The sequence below is a fragment of the Sapajus apella genome, unplaced genomic scaffold (genome assembly GCF_009761245.1).
Source record: "Sapajus apella isolate SASKATOON/1434 unplaced genomic scaffold, GSC_monkey_1.0 scaffold36, whole genome shotgun sequence".
In the NCBI taxonomy this organism is placed as follows: domain Eukaryota; kingdom Metazoa; phylum Chordata; class Mammalia; order Primates; family Cebidae; genus Sapajus; species Sapajus apella.
In genome coordinates this window covers 23,995,167-24,012,881 of record NW_022436976.1, presented here as the reverse complement: position 1 = coordinate 24,012,881, position 17,715 = coordinate 23,995,167, and the positions used below count along the sequence as shown (strand labels likewise).

Below are 17,715 nucleotides of genomic sequence, written 5' to 3'. Positions count from 1 at the left end.
CAGGTGCTCCTTGTTTTATGCCTACACACATCATATGGCAGTACAACGATTCATTTTCAAAACCATGTCACTTACAAAGTGCCAGATCCTTGAGGGCAACTCTGTCTGACAAAATAGTCATTTCTACAAAGTGGCTCTCAGAGAATCTGGTACCTAGAACACACTTAATGTTTAATACATGGCAGCTAGGATGACAATGTCATGAAAATTCCTGTATCCTCATCACTTATGTAATGATTATTGAGTAAGTGAATAAATGGGTGAATATTCAACATATCTATTATACTTTCATTGGAATATTTCTTGGTTTGGGGGTTTCCACTTTGTGAGCCCTATAAATTGGAATTCTGATTTCATAGGATTAAAAATGAATTACTTATCCTATGGCTTTTTTTTTCACCCCAAGTAAATACCCTTAGGGAATGTTTTTTAATTAATAAGCTTTTAAGCTGAAAGAGATTTTGGCTGTAAATTCTGGTTCTAGATGTGTTATGTTGGTCAAATTTCTTAAACTCACTATGCCTCAATTTCTCCATCTATACAATGAGGTAACCATGCAGTTCTTTACTGGTTTGAGTGAGACAAGTAATGTATTAGTTACGTGTGCGCATGTATGTGTGTGTGCCCTCAATGTTGTAGGCATTTATTAAATGGTACTATTATAGTTATAAAATGTCAATGTAGAAAAACAAACTGAAAATCACCTCACGTCTGACCAGAGGTATGATCATTGCTGACATTTAGTAGAGATACTCACAGAGCTTTCTTTAAACCCGCACAGAAACTTTCACATAAATGAAAACAATGTGGTAAATAAATAGGCTGCATTAAATTTGTTATTTTTTTCACTCTGCAGTATTTTCTTTTTATGACAATGCATCTTCATCTATATCATGCCATGAGAGGGATGACTGAATTTTTAAATTTTTGGGGTTTTTTTTTTTTTTTTTTGAGACATAGTTTCAGTCTGTCACCCAGGCTGGAGTGCAGTGGCGTGATCCCTACTGCCGCCTCCACCTCCTGGGTTCAAGCTCTTCTCATGCCTCAGCTTCCTGAGTAGCCAGGGAACCAGCCTGTTGGACAGGCTGGTCTTGAGCTCCTGATCTCAAGTGATCCACCCACCTTGGCTTCCCAACTTTCTGGGATTACAGGCGTGAGCCAGCATGCTCAGCCTAGGATAAATTCTTAGAAGTAGAATTATTAGATTAAAAGTTAACCTATAAAAATAGTCATTGTTATAAGTACTTATGATTTACTCCTTCTTTTTTGTCTATGTGTTACATTCAATAAAAGAGTTTAATTTATCAAAGAAAAAAAGCTGGGCCAGGCACAGTGGCTCATGCCTGTAACCCCAGCACTTTGGGAGGCCGAGGCGAGCGGATTGCCTGATCTCAGGAGTTCAGAACCAGCCTGCGCAAGATAGCAAGACCCTGTCTCTACCAAAAAATTAGCCAGGTGTGGTGGCACATACCTGTAGTCCTAGGTACTTGGGAGGCTGAAGTAGGAGGATTCATTGAACCTGAGAGTTAGAGGCTTCAAGGCTACAGTGAGCTATGATTGTGCCACTGCACTCCAGCCTGGACAACAGAGCAAGACCCTGCCTTTTTTTTTTTTTTTTTTAAAGTAAATTACAGAGAAGGACTCTCAGATTTAATTATCACCAATTCAAATTACATGAATTTTAACTCAGTTCTTTAATAATAATTTATACTTTTCGTAATCCTTCTGCTTTAATAAAAGTGTGGGTGGGGTGTTGTTCGGTATAATATATTATGACACGATGTTCACACCTCAGGCAAATCTGTTACTTGAGTTAAACTTTAATTTTTATATAATTAATATTTCCATTCCTAGCTTAAGTTAATTAACTTTTACTTCCTATTTGGCAAGTTTTTTTTAGTAGATTTAATTGAGCTGTTCTTCAGTATAAATTTCTATTCATGTCAGTTGAACTATGGAAATTAAGAGTAGTTGAAAACCTACCACATCATATTTTTGAATAATTATTTTATTGAAACAAATCCCATTAAAGATCTCTAAAGTGAAACTTTGTATAGTATAACAGAAGGATTTGCATCCATTTACTCTGGCTGAGTTTTCACTGGATTAACCCTAATTCTACTTCTGCTAGGTTAATGTTATAATTATGTATCCCATCTCTGCTACATAAATATAAGAAGACTTACCTCATATCAGAGTGTCTTCCCCACTACAGTAGTTGAAACTAGCCTATAAGGGGAAAAGTCAAACACAATGAAAATCCATTATCATATGGCTTGGAAGCTTTGCTAATACAGTCAGGGCTTAACGGCAGGGACACATTTCTGAGAAATGCATCATTGAGTGATTTTGTTGTAGAATGTCATAAAGTATTCAACCTAGATGGTCTGGCCCCTTCCACACCTGGGATATATGTTATAAGGCTGTTGTTCCCAGGCTATAAACCTAGGCAGCATGTTACTGTACTGAATACTGTAGGTAACTGTAACATAATGGTAAATATTTGTATATCTGAATATAGAAAATATACAGTAAAAATATGGTATTATAATCATATGGGACCCCATTGTATATGTGGTCCATCCTTGACTGAGACATTATTATGTGGCGCATGACTAGAGAGGTGTTTCTCATTTGAGGCTGTTGTCTTCAGTATCCAGAGCTACTATAATTTGCTACTGAATGACATTTTATTGAGTTGGAAATTCAGAACCTGGGAAAAAATGAACTCACCTACCCCTGAGGTAAAATATTACTGTCTTTCTGGGACTAGGCATCATGAAGCTGAGACAGAAGTTACTAGAACTATCTGGAAGACTTCAGAAGGCCCACTTTGTCAGTAATCAGATGAGGAGCCTAAAATCAGATAAGAAAACCAGAATTGTGGTCAAGAACATAGAAAGCTCCTTTGGACAGAAAGCTTTTTCCCTTTTTATTTTTCTTCTTTTATATCTTTTTGGATGCCAAAGGCAAATTACTGAGCATCTAAAAGAGCGTAAGTCCAGGAGATTGAAAGAGGCATGTCAGTTAGATTGATAAATTAATACTTAGAATTAGCAGGAGCCTAAGAAACTGTATCAGTGAATACTTTTTGGTTGCAAAGAACAGAAATTAGTTTGAATAATTGTCCCATTCATCTTGGGCTGACCAAAGACATCTATTTGTCACAGTTCTGGAAGCTGAGAAGCTAGCATCTAGATGCTGATTAATTTGGTTCCTGGTAAGGGCTCTCTTCCTCGTTTGCAGACAGTCTTCCTGCTATATGCACACATGGTGAGGGGAGAGATCATGTCTCTTGTTGTAAGGGCACCAATTTCCTCAATGAGGGCTCTATCCTCATGACCTTGTTACTTCCCTGAGGCCCCACATCCAAATACCAGTGTATTGGGAATTAAGGCTTCAATGTATGAATTTGCAGAGGGGCATAAAAATTCAGCCCATAGCAATAGCTTCACCAAAAAAGTAGAACCTATTGTAAGGATGTGAATCCTGCCTGGAATCTGAAGGTCAGGATGCACCAGGACCTCTGGAAATGATGGCTTTTCCAGTTCCTTCATCTGTGTGGCAGAATATGGCCATTTTGCAGAAGCTTGATGAACATGTAAAAAAAAAGTTAGCTGTGTCTCAGCTCCAACTAAAAACCCCCTAAAGAGAGAATCTTGGTTGTCCTAGCCTATGTCATATGCCTCTCATCTGTGGCCTGGAGTGGTATGACAAGCAGCAGAAACTTGACTGCCCACCATAAAGGATGGTATTTGTGATGAGAGGATTTGAAGGGGGCAGTCCCTCACAAAGAGAAGCAGTCGTGTGCTGGCAAAGATCCCCACAGATCTCTACTGCATCCCTCGTCTGGTCTGGCTTTTTCATCTTAGTGGTATGGAAATTGAGATAGAATGCCATTAAATCACTTCCCATAGTCATGGCTTGATGAATGTGGGAAAAAGATAATTTATCATCCAAACTGGGTTCCTTTTGATAAGGGAGTGCTATTAATAGGCACGGTGGCTCATGCCTGTAATCCCAGCACTTTGGGAGGCCAGGGCAAGTGGATTGCTTGAGTCCAGGAGTTCAAGACCAACCTGGGCAACGTGGTGAGACTCCATCTTTATAAAAAATGAGCCTGGTGTGTAGTACACACCTGTAATCCCAGCTACTTAGGAAGCTAAGGTAGGAGGATTGTTTGAGTCTGGGAAGTTAAGGCTGCAGTGAGCCATGATTCACCACTGCACTCCACCTGGTGACAGAGCAAGACCCTGTCTCAAAAATAAATAAATAAGTGATTGAAACAACATAAATTAATTAGGCTGTCTCAGGAAAATCAAGATATATGATTACCCTTGAATGAAAGAGTTGTGGATCTCAGGTTTTAAGATAATAAATAGACTATTTGAGTAAATTGGGAGGCATTAAATCAGGACTAAAGGTAGTACTTCCCACCATTGTGGGATGAAATCAAATATAAAGATATGTCTAAATAATTTATTATGCTTCTCTATATCAGTCAGTCATCTTTGAAAGAAGAAACTTTGGGAAAGGCACTTAGTTTCTCTGCTTCTCCATTTACTGGAAGTAAATGGAAAATAATAATATTTTTCCAATTTCAAGATAATCTGAATGAGTATTCATGTCATGAAAGGTGGGGAGGAATATTGACCCAAAATGAAATATCTCAATTGTTTTCCTTGGGGCTGGGTCAGAAAAAGCTAAAAGGGTAGTCAGTCTGTATATATTGAAACTATTTGTTTACAGGCATACTTCAGAGAGATTATGTGTTCCATTTCAGACTACCACAATAAAGCGAGTATCAGAATAAAGCAAGTCATGTGTTTTTGGTTTCCCAGTATATGTAAAATTATGTTTACACTAAGCTCTGTAAGGTGTGCATTAGCAGTATATCTTAAAAAGTACATACATTAATTTTAAAATGACGTATTTCTTAAAAATGCTAATGATTATCTAAGCCTTCAGCAAGTTGTCATCTTTTTGATGGAGGGTCTTGCCTCCATGTTGATGGCTGCTGACTGATCAAGGTGGTGGTTGCAGAAGGTTGGGATGGCTCTGACAACTTAAAATAAGATAACAATGACACTTGCCACATAAATGGACTCCTTTCATGAAAGATTTCTCAGTAACATCGGGTGCTGTTTAATAGCATTTTATCCACAATAGAATTTCTTTCAAAATTGGAGCCAGTCCTCTCAAACCCTAGGACTGCTTTATCAATGAAGTTTATGAAATAGTCTAGATTCAGTGTTGTCATTTCAACAGTGTTCAAAGCATTTTTACCAGGAGTGAGTTTCATGTCAAGAAACCACTTTCTTTGCCCATCCATAGGAAGCAGCTCCTCGTCTGTTCACATTTGATCATGAGATCACAACAATTCAGTCCCATCTTCAGGCTCCACTTCTGATTCTAGTTCTCTGGCCATTTCCACCACACCTGTAGTGATTTCCTTTACTGAATTCTTGAACCCCTAGAAGTCATCCATGAGTGCCGTAATCAGCTTCTCCCAAATTCCTGTTAATGTTGATTTTTTTTTTGAAGCCACATTTATTTAAGTGTACAGCTCCATGGTAATAAATATAGGTATATTCTTTTTTTTGCCTTCCTCTCTCCCAACTCCCCTGCAACCCTCCCCAGCCTCTGGTAATCACCAGTCCACTCTCTATCTTCATGCTACTTTTTTTTAACTCCCATATATGAGTGAGAACATATGATATTTGTCTTTCTGTGCTTGGTATATTTCACTTAACATGATGGCCTCTAGCTCCATCCATATTATTGCAAATGACAGGATTTCATTCTTTGTTATGGCTGAATATTATTCCACTGTATATATATATACATTTTCATTATTCATTCACCTGTTGATGAATACTTAGGTTGATTCCATGTTTTGGCTATTGTGAATACTGCTGCAATAAATATGGGGGTGAAGGGATCTCTTTGCTGTATTGATTTCCTTTCTTTTGGATATGTATCTAGTAGTGGAACTGCTGGATCATATGGCAGTTCTATTTTTAGTTTTTTTAAAGAACCACTGTATTAGTCCATTCTCATGCTTCTATAAAGAACTACCTGAGACTGGATAATGTATAAAGGAAAGAAGTTTAATTGACTCACAGTTCTACATGGCCGGGGAGGCTTCAGGAAACTTTCAATTATGGCTGAAGGGGAAGCAAACACATCCATCTTCACATGAAAGACCGTTGTTGAAAATCCATTGTTTAGTGTAGCCATCTTTGTCAATGAGCTTAGCTAGATCTTCTGAATAACTTGCTGGAGTTTCTACATGAGCACTTGCTGCCTCTTCTTGGACTTTTATAAGACTGAGACTTCTCGCCTTAAACCTCATGAACCAACCTCTGCTAGCTTCAAGTAACTTCTGCAACTTTAGCACCTCTCTCAGTCTTGATAGAATTGAAGAGAGTTAGGTCCTTGCTTTGGATTAGGACTCTTCCTTTTGCTTAAGGGAATGTTGTGGCTGATTGGAACCTCCATCCAGACCACTCAAACTTTCTCCATATTAGCAATTAGGCTGTTTCGCTTTCTTATCATTCCTGTGTTCACTGGAGTGGTACTTTTAATTTCCTTCAAGAACTTTTCCTTTGCATTCACAACTTGGCTGATTGGTGCCAGAGGCCTAGCTTTCAGCTTATCTCAGCTTTTGATGTGCCTTTCTCACTAAGTTTCATCATTTCTAGCTTTTCGTTTAAAGCGAGAGATGTGGGACTCTTCCTTTTACTTGAACACTGGAAGATCATTGTAAGATATTAACTGGCCTAACTTCAATATTGTTGTGTCCTGGAATAGGAAGGCCTCAGAGGAGAGGAAGAGACCTGGGGAGCAGCTGGTCAGTGGAGTAGTCAGAACACACAGTTGTGTGTTCATTGATTCATATGGGCACAGTTTATGGTGCGCCAAAACAGTTATAATAATGACATCGAAGGTCACGGATCACGTATCACCATAACAGATATGATAATAATGTAAAAGTTTGAAATATTGAGAGAATTACCCACATGTGACACAGACAGGAAGGAAGTCAGCACATGCTGCTGTAAAATTGGTGCCAGTAGACTTGCTCAACGCAGGGTTGCCACAAACTTTCCATTTGTAAAAAAAAAAAAAAAAAACACAATAAAATGAGATATACCTATATGCTGAAAAAAGTATCATATGGGCATATTATTGTTCAAGGTGCAGTTTGTTTGCATGAAGATAAAGGTACAGTTTTATGGGACTCCATATTGCATCTGGGACTTTCAAAAGCCTAAAAGTCTTAGTTGCTTATGGTGGCGCATGCCTGTGGTCCCAGCTAGTTGGGAGGCAGAGGCAGGAGGATCTCTTGATCTCAGGAGATTGAGGCTGCAGTGAGCCATGTGCATACTGCTTCACTCCAGCCTAAATGACAGGGAGACCCTGTCTCAACAACAAAAAAGCAAGCAAAAAACAAAGTGCAGCCTAAAAGTCAACTATTGGGCATTTCCCTATGTGTTGTAGTGACCTGGTTGATACTTTTTTATCTCAAAAGTCCAAGACCTAAGATGGTAGGGTGACCAGCTCACAAATTATAGTTTCATAATCTAGTGAAAGTAAATCAGACCCCAGTTATTCTGAGATTTAAATGAGACACTGTGCATAATGAGTTTTGCATAGTGTTCTACACTGAGTAAGCACTCAGTAAGTGGTTTATTAATTGTAATTAACCTAATAGACTTCCAAAAAAGAATACTTCTTTTCTGTTTTTGCCTATGCTATGTTATTTGGAAGACTTTCTACATCTGTTGTTTAAAGAATATTCCCGTCAGAGAACAGCTTCTCAGTAATACAATAGATGACAATCTAAAGCTAATTGTGCATAAAAATATCATTCTTTCTAACTAGCTATTGAATTTTCAATGCAGTATGTTTCCTTTAGTAATGAAAAAATATGAAAACTGCTTGAGTAGTTGGAAGCTGTATAACTTTTATTTAAATAGGGAAATCGTTTTATATTAAATAAGAAGAAAAAAAAGAGAGAGACCGCTCCTAAAACTGAATGGCTACAAATGTGGACTTTTTTGTTTTTGATTTTTGTTTTGAGACGAAGTTTCACTCTTGTTGCCCAGGCTGGAGTGCAGTGGCATGATCTCGGCTCATGGCAACCTCCACCTCCGAGGTTCAAGCGATTCTCCTGCCTCAACCTCCTGAGTAGCTGGGATTATAGGCACCCGCCACCACACCCAGCTAATGTTTTGTATTTTTAGTAGAGACAGGGTTTTACCATGTTGGCCAGGCTGGTCTTGAACTCCTGACCTCAGGTGATCCACCCGCTTAGGCCTCCCAAAGTGCTGGAATTACAGGCGTGAGCCATGCTCAGCCCCCAATGTGTTATTTTTAAGGCCATAAAAGAGTCTTTGTCTTGGATTTATTTTTTTATCTAGAGATCGGCATTTTTCTTTTGGAGTTAGTCCAGTTAAATCAGGGCTCACTCTTTCTTGGGTTTTCCACCGCATAGCAGAATTTCTCCAGAGGCCTCGGCACGTTGTCCGGGAGCAGCTGCCTTCACCGTAAACACCCGTATTGGCACTGGAAAAAACATCAACAGCAAGCAAGCTGCTTTGCCTTTCCACTGCCAGAGGCTCTGCACATTTAGAAACGGAACCATGAAAGGCATAACTTTAGATTTCCTCTTAACGTAAATTAAAATTAATGAACTGCTTTCTTCATTTGGGATCTCATTTTTCCCTCTCTGAATAATAGTACCATAGATTCTTTCCTACCACAATGGAGGATCACCACTAAAGAAGCAGGCACGTCCATAAACATGAAATTTCTTACATGCTCTAGCATTCTGCTGATTGAAACAATTTTCTTTTAACCTTAGTCACTTTGAAGGCTGGAGGTTGGTGAAAGCCTACTCGCAGTGGATGAAGCACCACTTCCATTCAGGACTGCAACTCAGCACATCCTCACTGAGGGCCAATATGCTGAAACTATGCATGAAAAGCTGGGAACCACCTAGAGGTGGATGCTGACTCCTGCCCTAAGGCGCTCAGCTCGGTCCTGTAGCTGTTGTGCGCCTGCACTGAGGCTTACTGCCCAACGAGGATTGACTTTACCATGTTGTGTTGCAGTATAAGGGCAAGAAGAGGAATTTTTTTCAACCTAGTGCCACAGGATTCAAAGGCAGGAGTGTAGGAGAGGTGGTGGTTTAGAAAAAGCTTCTGGAAGCAGAGGCTGGACACAATGGGGAAGACATATACATTCACAAATGCTTAACAGAACGCCAGGCACTGAATCAGTCTCATTCCAAACATCATTCTTCTTTTTTGAGAGAGTCTTGCTCTGTCGCCCAGGCTGGCGTGCAGTGGCGATTTTGGCTCACAGCAGCCTCCGCCTCCTGGGTTCAAGTGATTCTCATGCCTCAGTCTCCCGAGTAGCTGGATTATAGCTTGGGACTACAGGCATGTGACACAATGCCCAGCTAATTTTTGCATTTTTAGTAGAGACGGGGTTTTACCATGTTGGCCAGGCTGGTCTCAACCTCCTGACCTCAGGTGATCTACCCTCCTTGGCCTCCCAAGGTGCTGTGATTACAGGTATGAGCCACCACACCCAGCCCTGCGTCCCCTTCTTCTCACTCTGTCAATCAGGCTGGAGTGCAGTAGCACAATCATAGCTCACTGCAGTCTTGAACTCCTGGACTGAAGGGATCCTCCCATCTCAGCTTCCTGAGTAACTGGAATTAGAGGCACATGCCACCATACCCTGTTAATTTTTAAATTTTTTTTTGTAGAGACAGGGTCTTTCTGTGTTGCCAAGGCTGGTCTTGGACTCCTCAAGTGATCCTCCCATCTCAGCCTCCCAAAGCTCTGGAATTATAGGCATGAACCAACACACTTGGCCTGATCTAATTTTCAAATATGATTTAAAGTTCGTTGTTTGCAGTTAATTACAAATTAAAGAGATTGAAAAATATCAGCAAAAAACATGATCATACTAGACATACTATTTTAAAACTTGTTTTTACCAGTTAGTACATTTTCTGTTGTTAAGTATGCTTTTTCACAAACTCTTAAAGATGGCATGATTTCTTATCTTGCCTTGTCTTTTCTTTCCTTTTTTTGTTTTAGTTGTTTTTTTTTTTGTTTTTTTTTTAGACAGGGTTTCGCTGTGTTGTGCAGGCTAGAGTGCAGTGACACAATCTCATCTCACTGCAACCTCAACCTTACAGATTCAAGCAAACTCCCGCCTCAGCCTCCCAAGCACCTGGGACTACGGGTGCACACCGCCACCCTTAGCTAATTTCTATATTGTTTGTAGAGACAGAGTTTTACCATGTTGCCAGGCTGGTCTTGAACTCCTGAGTTCAGATGATCCACCAGCCTCGACCTCCCAAAGTGCTGGGATTACAGGAGTGAGCCTCTGCACCTGGCCACTGCGTGATTTCTTTAACCATTTCCCTTGTAGCTAAATAGGTAAGAAGATATAAATATAAGAAGAGTTAAACCCTGAAAGTATTAGGAGAAAATATATAATCTAAATGGTGGACATATTTTTAAATGCATGATATTAAGGACAGACACGTAGGCTGGATGTGGTGAAACCCCGTCTCTTCTAAAAACATAAAAAGAAAAAATATTAGCTGGGCTTGGTGGCAGGCACCTGTAATCCTACCAACTCAGGAGGCTGAGGCAGGGGAATCAGTTGAACCCAGAAGGCAGTGGTTGCAGTGAGCTGAGATTGCACCACTGTACTCCAGCCTTTGCGACAGAGCGAGACTCTGTCTCAAAAAAAAAAAAAGAAAAAGAAAGAAAAAAGGATAGAAACGTAATACAAAAGGTGAATAGTTTTGAACCCATAAAAATTAAAAATCCTTTGGGTATCAAAAGTACTCTAAATAAAATGTAAAGGAACTTCTTGTTTAACTCTCATAATAGCTTTGTGAAGTAGGTACTTAGCTTTAGAGAAGGGGAAACTGAGGCATAGAGAACTGACAGTGTGGAAATCAGTGCTTTCTATGAGATTGATGATTTTTCTGTGTGTGTATGTGAGAGTCTCACTCTGTCACCCAGGCTGGAGTGCAGTGGTGCAGTCTTGGCTCACTGCAGCCTCCACTTCCAAGTTCAAGCCATTCTCCTATCTCAGCCTCCCCAGTAGTTGGGACTACAGCTGCATGCCACCATGCCCGGCTAATTTTTATTTTGTTTTGTTTTTTGGAGACAGAGTCTCGGTCTGTCACCAACACTGGAGTGCAATGGTGCCATCTCAGCTCACTGCAACTCCCGCCTCCCAGGTTTAAGTGATTCTCCCGCCTCAGCCTCCCAAGTAGCTGGGACATTAGACATGTACCACCAAGCCTGGCTAATTTTTGTATTTTTAGTAGAGATGGGGTTTCACATGTTGGCCAGGCTGGTCTCAAACTCCTGACCTCAAGTGATTTGCCTGCCTTGGCCTCCGAAAGTGCTGGGATTACAGGCGTGAGCCACTGCACCCGGTAAGACTGATGATCTTGGTGAAGCTGATAAAGTAAGAGGCAGAGTGTGGAGGTAGCTCGTTTAGTCTTTCCAACAGCCTTGGATATGAATCCCCGCTTTACCACTTAGGAAAGGTGATGGAAGGGCAGCTTTTTAGACAGTTGAAAATACTATATTTTCATTCCATATTTTAAAGTGTTCACTTACACATGCTTTCTCATGATAACTATTTTGACCAAAAAAAATAACCTTTTTAGATGTCTTGAAAGGAACATCAGGTGGATCTTAAAATACAAAATCCAGAGACAGCAAGAACAAATTAGATGCTAATTACAATTCCTTTTACTATCCCTTATGGTATACTATACTGTCTCTAAAATAGTTGAAATTGTCAAGGCCACACTTGAATAGGTATAGTATAATATAGATCATTAACTACTTTTTAAAGAGATGGAAGGTAAAAGCCAAAACTGTATAAGCTGTTATCAATTAGGCGAAATAGAATAAAAGAGTTTCCAGCTATCATAATAGTTTATTAGTGGGAAAATCTGGAATGAAGAAATTTAGAATTTAAATGTTGCTTAGGCCATCTTTAGGTAGATCCAATCAAGTTTAAAATTCTACCACGTCTTAGATGTGAGCAGATGGCTCACTGATGACGTTAAGTAAAATCTGCATAGTTGGTTTAAAATTTGACTTACCACAACGATATAATATTTATCTTCTCTAGAGTAACAAAATTTATGTTATATAATAACCTTGACACGTTTTCAAAATCATGTTAATTTGGTCTGTTTTCAGCTTTTTTTTTTTTTTTTTTTTTTGAGACAGAGTTTTGCTCTGTTGCCCAGGCTGGAGTACATTGGCGCAATCTCAGCTCACTGCAACCTCTGCTGCCTGGGTTCAAGCGATTCCCCTGCTTCAGACTCCTGAGTAGCTGGGACTACAGGCACCTGCCACCATACCTGGCTAATTTTTCGCATTTCAGTAGGGACAGGATTTCACCATGTTGGCCAGAATGGTCTCAATCTTCTGACCTCGTGATCCACCCACCTCAACCTCCCAAAGTGCTGGGATTACAGGCATGAGCCACCACTCCTGGCTTGTTTTCAGCATTTTTAAGGAATCTGGTAAAGCTGTAGGAAATGAAGTATCTATTGTAAACTTTTTGTATCAGGCTTAAGTACTGCTTTCTTGAAGTTTAGCAAAATGATAAAGGACTGTATGTTCTTCATTAACTACAGTCAAAACTGAATTTAATAATTTTTGATAGCTGTTTAGAATAACTGTTTGAATCTCTTCTATGAAGAATATTAAGATTTTTAGCATTTGAGAGTCCTAATATACCCCCTTAAAATTCAGAAGACTTAGAGCCGGGTACAGTGGCTCATGCCTGTAATCCAAGCACTTTGGGAGTTTGAGGCAGGCAGATCACTTGCAGCCAAGAGTTCAAGACAAGCCTGACCGACATGGTGAAACCTCATCTCTACTAAATACACAAAAAAATTAGCCAGGCATGGTGGTGGATGCTGGTAATTCCAGCTACTCAGTAGGCTGAGGCATGAGAACTGTTTGAACTCAGAAGGCGGAGGTTGCAGTGAGCTGAGATTGCACCACTGTACTCAAGTCTGGGCGACAGAGTGAGACTGTCTCAAGAAAAAATAAAAATTAATAGTCTTTATCATTTAATTCCTTTTATATACATATATGCTTTTAGACATGTGTAAGTATAATTTAGTACATTTTATTTTTTCCCAAACAGATAAACAATCAGATTCTGTATGGAAGAAGTCACCAAAATGCATCTGCCATTATTAAGACTGCCCCATCAAAGGTCAAGCTGGTTTTCATCAGGTAAGATTGCTGGATCTGGTTTTGCAAAATCAAAGACCTCTTCTGAAGATGTTATTAGTGTATGACTATGTCATATTTGATTTGTCTAACAAAATCACTGTTCCTTCTAAAAACACATATTCCTTTTGTAACTGTCACTTTAAGAAAGTATTAACTGTTTTGATTATGAGATTTTTTTATTTGCTTTTCATGTTTCACAGGATAGAATTGGTAGCTGAGACTAGTACTTATATTTCAGTTACAAAACATTCTTCCCTTTCCAGATCCATTTATCTTGTATATAAACATAATGAAACCTGCTAACATCTCTTCCTGTCGCCATTATTTGGCACATTAAGAATTAACAGGAAAACAGAATTGAGGGCATTTTTAGGAGCTTTTTTTTTTTTTCACAGATGGGGTTTCACCATGTTGGCCAGGCTGGTCTTGAACTCCTGACCTCAGGTGATCCATCCACCTCAGCCTCCCAAAGTGCTGGGATTACAGGTGTGAGCTACTGAGCCCAGCCAGGAGCTTCATTTTAAGAGTGCCAGTGAGCAGCTCAGATGCAGAAGGCGTCAGCACTGCTGACAATAGAGTTGTATTGTGTATTTAGGGCTTTACATTTACCCAGACCTCCCCTGCAAGCTGATATAGCTCTCATGGTACAAGCAAATCAGAATTAAGGATCTTACTGTTTGTAGCCAACATTGCCACAGAAGGAGTAGAAATGAGGTTGTTTGATTCTCTTTATTGGACTGAAATGACAAGTAAATCTGAATTATTTTTAGGTCATGTACCTAACCTTCTATGTTCACTGTAGCTCTGCTTCTTTTTCCTTCTGGGACTCGGTTATCATCTGTAAAATGGGATAATAAAGCACTTCCCTCATTCATTGTGATATTTCAGAAACTGAAAATGATCAATACAATATCTAGCATAGAGTAAGGGCTGAAAGAATGCTAGCTGCTATTTTAGGATGATGACAGTCATCGTTATTCTTCCCTTTCTCATTAGTTACTAGCAGTAAAATCTGTCCATTCCCAGGGACCACTGGGATTAGGAGGTAGTTTTATTACCAGCATGGGCACTAATGTGATTGAAATATTCCTTCCCACTTCTATTTTGCTCCTGAAGAAATACTACATTAGGGCCAGGCATGGTGGCTCACATCTGTAGTCCCAACACTTTGGGAGGCCGAGGCAGGAGGATCACCTGAGGTTAGAAGTTTGAGACTAACCTGGCCAACATGGCGAAACCCTGTCTCTACTAAAAAATACCAAAAATGGCCGGGCGCGGTGGCTCAAGCCTGTAATCCCAGCACTTTGGGAGGCTGAGGCAGGTGGATCACAAGGTCAAGAGATCGAGACCATCCTGGTCAACATGGTGAAACCCCGCCTCTACTAAAAATACAAAAAATCAGCTGGGCATGGTGGCGCATGCCTGTAATCCCAGCTACTCAGGAGGCTGAGGCAGAAGAATTGCCTGAACCCAGGAGGCGGAGGTTGCGGTGAGCCGAGATCGCGCCATCGCACTCCAGCCTGGGTAACATGAGTGAAACTCCATCTCAAAAAAAAAAAAAAAAAAAAATTAGCCAGGTGTGATGGCGTATGCCTGTACTCCCAGCTACTCCACAGGCTGGGGCAGGAGAATTGCTTGAACCTGGGAGGCGGAGGCTGCAGTGAGCTGAGATCCACAAAATCACATGTGGAAAATGTGTACTGTGTAAAAACTCCTGGGGCTAAAGGAAATGAGATGAAACTGAAATCCCTGGAAAGATTTAGTGTACTCCAGCCTAGATGACAGAGTGAGACTCTCAAAAAAAAAAAAAAAAAATTCCTGCATTAGCTTCCTTTTCTCCCATCTAGTGGCACTTCCTGGCTTTCTTATTTTTTACTGTATTTTCAGAGAGAGAAAACTTCCAACTTCACATATGTCTTTGTGTGTTAAGATGACCCCTTTATGCTTAACTCTCCTTCAACATCCTCTGTTAGACACCAATGTCTTTTTTGGTTTTCTTGTTCTTCCTTGACAGGGGTTATAAAATTAGAGTTAGTTGATTTAAAAAAAAAAGCTTGAATAGTCTTTGAAGAAAGGTCAACACTCAAGAGATTAAGATGTTGTTCACTGAGAAAAGTTCACAAAAAGTAGTGTGTTTAGACTTGAAAACTTCATATAAAGTTGTGTGGGGGCCAGGTGCAGTGGCTCACGCCTGTAATACCACCACTTTGGGAGGCCGAGGCAGTAAGATGGCTTAAGCTCAGGAGTTTGAGACTGGCCTGGGCAACATAGTGAGGCCCAATCCATGCAAAAGAAAAAAAAAAATTAGGTGGGTGTGGTGGCATGTGCCCTGTAGTCCCAGCTGCTCGGGAGGCTGAGGTGGGAGCATTGCATGAGCCCAGGAGGTTGGGCTGCAGTGAGCTGTGATCCTGCCACTGCACTTCAGTTTGGGTGACAGAGCAAGACCCTGTCTCAAAAAAAAAAAAAAAAATTGTGTGGCTAGGACATGAGACGATGTATATAGCACTTAACAGCATCAGCATCCGCACATGGTATTTAGTACATAGTGATGGCTGCTACTCCAAGAGCTGTTATCAACATTACTCCTACCTCTTCAGCATTTGTGGGGCCTTTATTATCCACCCTGGGCCATCCCATTTTAAAGAGAGCAAAAAGAAAATTGAATAGACTCCGAAGGAAATCATTTAATGTGATTATGTAGTTGGGAAATAAAACCCTCCTCCTTCAATAAAGAAAGGTTAAATGATTTGGAATTACTTAGAAGACAGAAGAGAAAGCTGAGTAGAATTTTAATCATAGTAGTAAAGCTCCATCAATTTAGAGTCTGATTATTTCAGTTTTGATCGTTGAACAGAACAGAATCAGGAAAATAATTTGTTGAGTAAATTAATGGTATACACAAGGTTAAGGATGTTGCTGAATGCTTATTTACTAGAAGTGATTTTAAGCAATTTAGATGTATCAGTGTACGTTTAAAATCTGTAATCTAATTGTGATCTGTCTTAGTCCATTTGGGCTGCTATAACAAAATACCTGAGTATCTTATAAAGAACATAAATTTATTTATTTATTTATTTATTTAGAGACAGACTTGCACTGTCACCCAGGCTGGAGTGCAGTGGTTACAATCTCAGCACACTGCAACCACCGCCTCCCGGGCTCAAACGATTCTCATGTCTCAGCTTCCCGAGTAGCTGGGACTGCAGGTGTGCACCACCAGGCCCAGCTAATTTTTTTGGTATTTTTAGTAGAGACAGAATTTCACTCTATTGGCCAGGCTGGTCTCCAACTCCTGGCATCAAGTGATCTGCCCGCCTTGGCCTCCCAAAGTACTGGGATCACAGGCATGAGCTACTGCACCTGGCTCAGAAATTTATTTCTCACAGTTTTGGAGGCTAGGAAGTTCAAGATCAAGGCTCTAGCGGATTTGTAGCTGGAGAGGGCCCACTTCCTGTTTCATAGAAGATCTATTCTATGTGTCTTCACATAGCAGGAGGGGCTCCCTTGGTCCTACTTTATAAGGCACTAATCCCATCATGAGGGCTCTGCTCTCATGATGTAAACAACTTCCAAAAGGTCCCACCTATTAACACCTTCATGTTGGTGATTAGGTTTCAACATATGAATTTTGAGGGGACACAAACATTCAGACCATAGCAGGAGCCCTTCCTGCATGGTCATTAAATTATAGTGTGTAGCATATAATGGGTGTTCAGAAAGTTTTACTGAGTAAATTTCCTTTTCGCTCCTACTAAGCAATTCCAGATTACTTATTGTCCAAAGGCAACAATTATAGTAAATTCGTTGTTGTTGTTATTTTGTGGATTAAAAATATTTCTGTAATTCAGTATTTTACAAAAGTCCTCATACCTCAGTTCTTCTTCCCTGTACTCTCCCAAATTAGCTAAGGTTTTTTATATCTTCCTTTTATAGGGAGAAAAAACATATAGTGTTGATTCTGAATAATTATTTATTATAAGAACCCTGATTTTGCCTATTTTAGAATTAAATCCCAAGGCAGTTAAAATTTGATTTATCATCAAGTTTCCAGAAGTTAACACTTAAATCATCTCAGCACCACAGATGCAATTGTGCTTAAACTCTGCTTAGCTTGTACTGTGTTATAATGTTACTTTGAAAACTAGTTTTTATAAAGAGTATTTCTTTACAGTTTGCACTTCTATTTGGCAAAATTTCCTTCCTTAGTTGAAATTATTCTCTGTGCTTTTCCATTATACAGAAAATTTTGGCTTTTATGCCTTGGCAACTGTTTTTCAAATTTATTGACAATTGAGATAAAAATGGGAACTGGCCACAGGTTTTAGAGAATGACTGGCAGTAATCATAGAAGGCTATTAAAATATGCTGCAGGCAACATTTTAATTAACTAAGGCCTTTA

General features: G+C 39.8%; 1 protein-coding gene across 15 annotated transcripts in view; it reads left to right on the top strand.

Moving 5' to 3' along the window:
* PATJ (PATJ crumbs cell polarity complex component) overlaps nt 1-17,715 on the top strand; it is a 395,978-nt gene that overhangs the window by 236,130 nt on the left and 142,133 nt on the right. For all 15 annotated transcript variants that reach the window (XM_032296822.1, XM_032296813.1, XM_032296821.1 and 12 more), the window contains one exon: nt 13,225-13,316. In XM_032296822.1, the coding sequence (XP_032152713.1) occupies nt 13,225-13,316 (92 nt within the window). The remainder of the gene's footprint in view (nt 1-13,224; nt 13,317-17,715) is intronic.